The sequence below is a fragment of the Apaloderma vittatum genome, unplaced genomic scaffold (genome assembly GCF_000703405.1).
Source record: "Apaloderma vittatum isolate BGI_N311 unplaced genomic scaffold, ASM70340v1 scaffold1008, whole genome shotgun sequence".
NCBI lineage: Eukaryota > Metazoa > Chordata > Aves > Trogoniformes > Trogonidae > Apaloderma > Apaloderma vittatum.
Window position 1 is genome coordinate 18,572 of NW_009732167.1, and position 9,696 is coordinate 28,267.

Below are 9,696 nucleotides of genomic sequence, written 5' to 3' on the forward strand. Positions count from 1 at the left end.
ATCGTGTCTCCTGAACCTTGATGGTTGGGGCCCTTGGAGCTCTTGCTTTCCCCTCTCCCAGCCTGCAGTTGTTGCTGTTGCTTCCTTCCTCTGTGCTGTGTCTGGTTCCACTCTGACAGCGCCGGTGCCACCGGCAGCTTTGCAGTCCCTGGGTGCACCTGTCCTTTCCTGCCTCGGTGGTGCAGGACGCAGAGACGTCCCAGCTTCCATTCGGTGGAGGCAGTATTGCCCACACAGGGTTTGTTACACCGCGTTTGCAGAGTCGGCTTTGCAGGTTAGCGCAGGATGGTGTCGAGGGACGTGACCTTGATCCCGTGTTGTGTCGGGTACTTGGAGGGGAAAAGGGGAGATGAGGAGAACTCTGCCTTCCCTAGAGGCAGGCAGGTACTTGCACAGACAACTGTGAAATGCGTGTTTCATGCATTTCATCTGGTGGAAATGTCCAGGTTTCTTTTATTGTATAATCACAGTTGGGTTTTTTTTTTTAGTGTGAAAAGCTAGAGGTTCTGTAATTCGGTGGATAAAATAAGTAGATGCACGCTGCCTTCCAACTGGAACAGTGCAAGGTTCAAGCCTCCAATTTAATCTGTCACCTAACTGTTACCTTCTCCGTTTTGTTCTTTGCTTATATATCCAGTTCTTATTTGAAAGAGTCCAGGGGGTGTCTAAAGCCACAATTATTGATCTGGATGCTCATCAGGTGAGTATCTTACCTGTGTTCAGTGCAGCAGATGTCTTGCTCTAAATACCATGTGTGATAAATACCAGTTTTTCTAATCTTAGTGGAAACTGTCAGCTCGCAGAATACCAAGTTAATCATATGTGTTGGAAACTGTGAACAGTTTAGTAATTTTATGGTCCTAAAGACTGTTAAGCCTCGATGATCCCAAGGGTCTTTTCCAACCTGAATTGTTCTATGATTCTAAGGCAGTTTAAGAAAATTAAACTGAGTTGTAGCTCCATCATGTGGCTAGATGCAAAAATATTTATGAGCTGCAGTCTCCAGGGTGGATCAGAATCCCTGAAGAAACAAAACCTCTTAAAAGAGAATTAGGGTTAGTTCAGGATGCGTGATCATTGCAGCAGCCTTTGCAGGTGGTGAATTTGACCTTCAGTGTTTTAATGGAAAGCCTGGCTTCAGCCTAATGAGAGAAAGAATATATCACTCTTCTGGTAAAGTGACTTACTGTGGGTACTGAGAACAAATCTCATCTTTGGTAGGTTTTTCCAAAATAAATCCTGACAGGAGGGAAGAATTAGTTTTAGAAAAGCAGTTACACACCAAAACTATGTCAAGTCTGAAGTGTTGAAGTTAATTTATTACATGTAAATAAACCATTTTTACGTAGCTCCATGGCAATGAGGAAGCCTAATTGCTGCAAATTTTCCATCTTCCACCATTTTTCCTACCTGCAAGTTAAGACATCTTAAAATTACCATGAAATAAGGACATAGATTCTGCAACAGAAAGGTGTTTTGTTTTCATGAATATCTTCAGCTGTATCTGTCAGGATATGGATCTTTTTGTGCTTTTGGGGGTTCTGGGGATGTTTTTGTTTTGTAGAGACTTCTCGGAATGTATTTTGATTTTCACGTATCTTGCTGGTAACCACAAAATCACCGCTTTGGTTCCTTTCTCTGAGGAACGAGAGCAGTGGGAAGTAGTAGCAGATCCTTTTTAACTGTTAATTTGCAGACCGAAGGTGCTGAAGAAATAAGCAAGAGTGGCCATTTTTTAGCAGGGAGAAGCACAATTCAGGTGCTTCCCATTCCCTTTTGCACACACATTGCTTAGCTTTAGCCCAGCGATCCTTTGGTTGGTTTTTTTGGAGGGGATTGGTTGTTTGCAGGGGGAGAAGCTGTAGCAGAACCGTAACTTAACTGTCCGGGGACGGAAATGATGTAAGCGGATTACAGAAGCTAGATCCTAGATTTCTGTAGGTTAAATGAGGTTCTGTTGGGGGTAGGGGCTGGGATCCTGTGTGATACGCTGGATTCAACAAAATTATCTTAGTGATTGCTGTGAAAAGATGATGTCTTTTTTACTACGAGGAAAAAAAAGTCAAAATGGGAGCTGAAAGAATACGATTTAAATCCAGAAACTGGGGAGAGGGAAATATTTGGAATCTGAGTTTTCTCTTGAGCATCCATCTTTATACCCAGTACAATCTTTTCGTAGGGAATTTCTGGTGTTAAACGATATGCTAAACTGTGGAGTCTTCAGTGTTTATAATTTTCCTCGGGATTACTTATCTCACCACAGCTTGAATTATCAGGAGAGCTGTGTTCTGCTTTATTTATTTATTAATCATTGCATAAGAATCTGAGTATCCCTGCTGCTGAAGGCAATTAGCTTCTAATTTTCACTTATTTTTTCTAATATGTGCAATGAGGTCTGTGATAATTATCTTCACAGAGATGGAAGGATTTTGAGTGTGATAATACCTGCGGTCTTCAGACTGATACTGCCAGAGCCCTCCAAAGTCTACGCCTCAGAATAACCTTCAAGATTACAGATAAGAGGCTGACCCAGGAGTCTGAAATACGCCGTGTTTGTAGCCTTAAAGTACTCTAGAATTTGCAGATTGTTTAATTCTGTGGTAGTGTGCTAGGAATAGCTAACTGTAAATTTCCTTCAGGGAAATGGCCATGAGAGGGACTTCATGGATGATCCTCGGGTGTATATTATGGATGTGTACAACAGATACATTTATCCAGGGGATGGATTTGCGAAACGTAAGTATAATTGAAATTCATGCTCCAAAAAGGTAAAAGACATACCGTGGTGTTAAGTAACTTCTTCATTTACGAATAATGTCCTTTGCGACAATGCTAATTAGATTTTTTAAAGATTTTTTTTGGAAAAGAATTTAACACTGGACATACAATTTTCAGTGATCCCTGTGATGTATCCCACTAGTGTTAACACTCTGTAGTGTTTTCCCTCACTTGTGGAATGAATTTCTTGAATGCAAGGTGTCGGTATTGCATGGACTTTGTTAGCAGCCCGTGCAAAAGCTCGTGAGTTTGAGATAATTGGTTTTGGATTTGAAGATAACTGTTAGAATTTAATCTTTCCCTTACACTAAATTTATGAAATAATTCACTCAGGTTTAGTTAATACTGTGTTAAAAAGTTTCACGTTCTTTTGAAAGTTACAAATGATCACGTTTAGCTGTTGTCTTTCTGGTGGAACTTGTTATATAAGCAGCTGGAAAACAAAATGCATCAGAATGTGAAACAAGTTGGGGATGCCATGCAAATGTTAAGAGCTCGTGCTTGATTTTTTATCCCTGCTGTGCTGTGCCTGTTGTGGCTGGTGACCTGTCCCAGTTAATTGGGGATACTAAAGCCCAAAGCTTATTTGATCTTGGATTCTGTTACACTGTCGTTTATTACAGGCTGGATTTGTTAACTGAATCCTAATTTGTTGGGGGAGATGTTCTGCTGCTGTCCGGCTTTCTTGAGAATGACTCTGTCCTTCTGAAAAGCCTACCTAATTTGGATTCTTGGTGAGGATTAGGTGCAGCACATTGTTCTTCTGGTTTTTAACCAGTGAAGTTTTTGAAGATTGCAATATATGTAATTCAAGGTATTAAATTAAAAGGTGATCTTTTTTGTTTTAAGTATGTTATGTCTGTAAGGAGACAATCAGCAAACAAATGAAAAAGAAAAATGAAAATGAGAGAGAGAAGCATCTATCTATTCACATATTGACTGTGATTGCTCCCTCCCTGGATTTCCCACTCATTTTGCCCATGTTTTATTATAACAGTCTCTTCTGTACTTTTTTGGCTTCATTAGGAGGAAAAAAAAAAAAAAGACAAGCTGGCTACCATTGCCTAATGCTGAGCCCTAAGCTTGGAATCGCACAAAAGTTCAGGAAGAGAGGGAAGGTGGATGGGAGAGGGACTAGTTTGCTGGTGAGCATAAAGCTTGACAGCTGGAGCTCCAAGTGTGGGCCTTAAAAAAAGCGTTGCTGCGTTGGTCCGTCGTTCTGCAGCTTTCAAAAAGCCGTAATTAGCGAGAGATGGGCAAAAGGCTGTTAAATGCAAAAGCTGTGTCCAATGTAACCTACAGATCCAACAGTCATCCCTGGCCTGGCTGATAACTACCCCGTGTAATTCTGTGTTTTGTGCCGGGGGTGAAGGAGAGAGACCTGCGGAGGCACGGAATCTTATTTGTGATCATCCTGAGTTCTTAATGGCTTCATCAGAACGATACTTGTTTGTTCCCCATGCTGATGGGTTTACCTCCTGCTCTAAAGCTGTCTCCAGCTCACGGATTCTTTACCCTGAAGAGGCTCTAAGTGCTGTTCAGAAGAGCACAGCTTTGCCGACTTCGATGAACGTTTGTATGACGATAAGAAAAATATCATAAAGGAACAAAAAATCTTTGATGCTGAGGCAGTAAAATAACAGGAAGAAAAAGAATGCTTCACTACTGTTGAACAAGGATGGAAAAAAAACCCCCAAGGATGGAAAAAAAACCCCTGCCCAGCAGTCACAGGAGTGAAAAAGTATCATTCTGTGTTGAATGCGTTCCTGCACGCTTGGTGGGTGCTGAATGGAGGCTCCAGGTTATTTAACTCAAGGCATAGGGTGTGGTGGGGTAGAGCTTACGCCTCGAAACACTTCCAACACGGATTTGATTAATTCAGATTTAGTTACACACAACTCTGTAGAAGCACCCAAAGCTCGACTGTATTAACCTTCGGTTCTTCCTTCTACTTTCTCAACCCTCTTCTACTTGTAATGCTTTATTAGAAGCATTAGAACTATTTTGATTTAAATTAGGGATAGATATTTGCTCTTCTGGTAGGATTACAGGGTAAGAACATTAAATTGAAAATGCCTGGGGCAAAGCTGAATTTTGTTACACATTCATAAAGCAGTTCACGTAAATTCATGATCCCTTGCTGTTAAGAGGGTTGTGATAAAAATAAAACATCTTAATAATTTCTCAGTGATATTTATCATGGTTTTTTTTCCCAACTGTTTCCTCTGCAATAGCAATTCAGTGTTTTCTTTCCCTTTGTTTAGATTACTTTTAAGTTAATAATTTTCTTTACGATTTCTTTGCTGATTAGTAAATGAACATGTAGATAAGCTGTTTTCAATAGGATTTTCTGCTTGTGTCTGAGAGATTTGTTTTCCACCCCCCCCCCCCCCCCCCAAAAAATCTAATTTTCTCTCTTCACTGGAATATTTTCAAGGTCATTGTACTTACATTTGCTGGGAAAACAAGTAGTTGAATAATTTGCTTTACCTTACGTTTCTGTGAAAATGCAGTGCACTTAAAAAATTTCCAGAATCATTATGTTTTCCTCTTGCTTACCTAAATCTGACACTTTCTTTCAAAGCAGTTCTTTGCTGGAGGAACATTGAAACATTTTTAAATTTTTTTCTCGTAGGCGCCATAAAACGCAAGGTGGAATTAGAGTGGGGTACAGAAGACGCCGAATACCTTCAGAAGGTACATACTCACGTGGAAGGAGCGTTAAACGAGTTAAAGCCCGACGTCATTGTTTATAATGCTGGGACTGATATTCTGGATGGCGATCCGTTGGGAGGACTCGCTATTTCGCCTCAGGTTTGTATTAATCCTAAACACCTAGAGGTTTTTCGCTCCTCACTAGGTGGTGGCAGCAGTGCTGAGGGTGACTTTGTTAGCTAAAGATGAGGTGTGTGCTTTACTCAGCCTGAGTATTTTCCTGCTGTAGGTAGATACAGGTGCAGCTCTGTTGCTCTTTCACCTGTGCTTTTTTTCTTTGTTGTCTCTTTCTGACTCTAAATATTTTTGTTCTTTGGGTTCCTATTCCGCTATTGTTCGTATTCCCTCTACAATACACTGGTTTTGAATATCCAGACTGTAACCAGAAGGGCATATATTTTCATACCTCAGCCAAATTCTTTTTTCCGCTTTGATTCTGTCTTTGTTTCTTGTCCTCTCTATAACCTATCGTGCAGTGTATTTCCTTTGTCACCTGGCCCCTGTAGGTGTCTTGCACTTAATTTCCTCTGTAGCACTCCCAGCTGTTATAATCTGCTCTTCTGGTATCTTCCAGTTCTGGCAATTTTGTGCAGCCAGTCTGTGTATTCTTAGCAAGCAAAGAGAATTTTATTTTTTTCTTACTCTTTTCTGTGCAGATATCACTACCCATTTTCAGTTCAGTTTACCTTCTCTCCCCAGTTCGGTAACCAGATTTAAATTTTGTTTTATTCTGTATAGCTTCAAAGAAAGCTTCAACTTCCAGATATAACGAGTCTACTATCAAAATAAAAATTTACAGATCTCTTCCTTTTGTTTTTTCTTTAACAATTCCTTCTCTGACAGCTCCTCGGTTCTGTCTGCTCTTTCCACCTTTAGTTCTCCTCTAGTGTCCACCAGCTCAATGTAGAGAAGTACTTGAGCTGTGAGCTCTCTAACTGAGCCGTTGCTCGATGTGATCGCTTCCCCTTCTGGTTTGCAGTCCTTCAGCTCTTTTGCAGAGAGCTCTAGTTCCCTGCTGCTTTTATTTGCTCTGAATCTCCAGGTTGTGTTTCCATGGCCGCATAAAAGTCTCTGAGGAGAGAGGAAGAGCTGAGGGGCTTAAACTCGTTTGCTTTTGGCTTTGGGGAGGATGTGACCCGAGGTGTAAGATCTCATTCAGTGGAGCAGAGCTTTTTTTTTTTTTTTTTTTTTTAAGGCAGGAAAGTGGTGCCTGCCAGGAGCAATGGGAGCCAGTGATAGACAGAGGATAAGATGTGCCTTTTCAAATTCTTTTCTGGCATTTGAGGAAACGGTGTTAATTGCCAGGAAAAAATGAGTTGCTGTAGGTTGTTGGGTGCTGTGTAGGATTGGAGAAAATGTAGGGATGGGGAAAGAAATGTGAAATGATTCTTCTGGTCACAAGTAGAGATGAAAGGCAGAGTGCCATTTCCCTGCACAACCAATGGTTGAGGTGCCTGATGGAGAAGAACTTTGTGTGGCTTTATTTTCTGAGCTGAGGGCAGGGATTCTTGTCTCTGATCTTGTTGGCCTAGATGTGAAGGGCTTGTCTCACCAAGCTCGAAAGCCCAGGCTGCTGCTGCACATGTCAAAGCTGAAGGCTTCGAGCCTGGACAATTATTATCTTCAAGTTTCATTAGTCCTGCAGTTATAAATTCCATTCATATGTTTTAAATCTTGCTACAGGGTTAATTCTAGGCAAAATTATGCCTCCTCAGAGTGCTATGAGTGATAGTATCTTGGTGCTTGAGGCTGTCGCCGGAAAACTTGAGGTGTAGCAGGTTCCGTCCCTCTTCTCTCTGTTTGTGTGTGGGAACTGGTTTGGGCCGTTGTTTTCATTTGACGCATTTTCTTTCTTGGTAACATGCAAGTGCTGGAGTAAGCCTGTGTGTTTTCCCCTCGGTTCTTCCCGGCTCAGTCCCTGGAGATGCTGGAGCCAGGCTGAGTAGGTTGGGCTCCTGCGAGTTGTGAGAGCTTCCAGCTCTGGTGTGGGGTAACGGCTGCTGCAGCCAGCGGTTCCCCAGGGCTGTGCGGCTCGTCCTGTCTTTCTGTTACTTCACTGAAGGATCTGTTCCTTCAGTGACTCCAGTCTCCTTTGTCTTATTTGTCAGCTATTCTTTACTCCCATTGTTCTTATACAGGACTGTATCAAACCATGCCAAAAACATTACTGTTGTATGGTTTTACAAAATAGTTTTTCAGCTACATTTGAAACGTATTCTTTCCCTTTACAATTTGCTTGTGGTCTAATTTTCTTTTAATGGCAGGGTAATATTTCTTGATGTATTTACAGTCTTCCTCTAACCAGTCTTGAGTAGTACACATTCATTTTGTTGTACCGTTTTTGCTATTGCTTCCTTCATTTTTCCTTTTGTATTTGCGTTTATATCCCTTTCCCCAGCTTTTGCAGTCATTTAAATTTCGGGCTGTCCTTTTGAAGCTGTTGTCTATTATGTTGTTAGCCTTTTATTTTGAGGAGTTATAATGGATTATTTATGCCCCCTGTGTAACTCTGGAACTCTTGGCTTTTTGTTTTTCTACAGAAGTAGATTTTAATTCTGTTCTCACTTATTTCTGAGTTCTCTCTCCTTCCCCACATGTACTTATTTGAAATCCAAGATACTCGAAGTCTGCTGGTGTATGAGTTCAATGACAGTACAGTACCTCTTGGTCAGCAGTCTTTGTTATTTTTTAGTTCTATGCCCTTCTCTATTAGTAAGAGGTTATTTAGGATTTATTTTCCTTCCTGTGGACTTAGCATTACTTACATCCTGCAACTCCCCCTTCAGCCATAGATTATTTCAGTATTTTCTTTTCTTAAAAAACCTGGAATTTTATAACTCATCTAGGGATTGTGAGTGTGTAAAATCTGATTTAAATTTCTGCTTCTTTTTTAGGTTTGTGAAATTTTGATCAAGTTGCTAAACCTTTGTCGTAGGCAAGTTGAGCACAAACTAAAGCTCTTTGAATTCCGACAATCTTTATTAATCTCAATTCCTCAGCTGTGAAATAGGGTGAACGTTTCTAAACTTCAGTCAGTTTAGACTTTATGGCCTTTGAGCAGGAATTCTTCTAGGGATTTGTATTAAAGACTTTTTTCTGTTGTGTCCTCTAAAAACAAGTCAAGGATTCTTGATTTGCTGGTTTTCATATTTTTAATGATGATGCATGTAAACCTGCTGATGGGACTCTTAAGTTACCTTTTTTTAATTCATATTGTAAAATGCAGGACTTAATCACTTAAACTGTAAACCTATAAAGCATAGGCTGATCCTATCATATCCTGTATTTGTACCCCTTTTTAATGTTGTTTCGTTTTGTCGTTGCACACGTGCAGGGAATTGTGAAGAGAGATGAAGTCGTGTTCAAAGCTGCCAGAAGACGCAGGATCCCAATCCTGATGGTGACGTCTGGAGGCTACCAGAAGAGGACCGCGCGGATTATTGCCGATTCCATCCTCAATTTGCATAACCTGGGGCTTATCGACAAGGAGCTGGCAACCAGCGGAGCCGAAAATCCCAAGGTAGAGCAGATGATCAGAGACGCTGCTAAAGACTTAACCAACTTGTCGCTGCAATGACGAGTTGCTAAGTTTTAGGAAAGGGCTTCCCGCTGCGGGAGCAGGAGGTCTCCACGTCCTTATCAGGTTTAATGTCACACGTTTAAAAAGGCTCCACTTGCCTGTAGAGTAACACGCTAGAGGTGATGTGCAGTCACGCAGTAACTGTGTCTGGCTTCTGAAGCGATCGTGAGCAAAGGCAACCCCTCTGTGTAAGCTAACTGAGACATATACTCCAGGGTGCTGTCCTTCAGTTGATAATATTACTGCAGAAAGCTTTAATTGCTTCTCTTATTGTTATGGGTAGTCTGTTGTGTGGAAAAAACTATGCAGTTGGTATCCACAGACCGTCCTGGACTTATTTCAGTTGAAGAAGTTCAGACTGTGGTGGGAGAAATGTGGACTAAACACAGTGGCTTCTACTTTTATTTTTAGGTACTGCACTTTATTTATTGCTTTTTTAATTGATATATTGTTATAAAATGAGTTCTGTGCAGTTTCTGACTGTCAATTTAGTACTAAAGTGCAATACTATATAAAAAACCCTGTTCAGTTGTTAGGTTTGCAAGCCATACTCTGTTAGAATGGAAGTTCATTAATTTGTATTTTAGTCCTGTTGTTGATAGTGGCTTAAATCCTACTTATAA

At 40.8% G+C, this 9,696-nt stretch overlaps 1 protein-coding gene across 1 annotated transcript in view; it reads left to right on the forward strand.

Annotated features, from left to right (window-relative positions):
• Nucleotides 1-9,175, forward strand: part of HDAC11 (histone deacetylase 11) — a 26,408-nt gene extending 17,233 nt beyond the window's left edge. The window contains exons 6-9 of the mRNA XM_009875401.1: nt 638-700; nt 2,640-2,736; nt 5,414-5,592; nt 8,828-9,175. Of these exons, the coding sequence (XP_009873703.1) occupies nt 638-700; nt 2,640-2,736; nt 5,414-5,592; nt 8,828-9,070 (582 nt within the window). The 3' untranslated portion in view covers nt 9,071-9,175. The remainder of the gene's footprint in view (nt 1-637; nt 701-2,639; nt 2,737-5,413; nt 5,593-8,827) is intronic.
• Nucleotides 9,176-9,696: the final 521 nt, after the last annotated feature.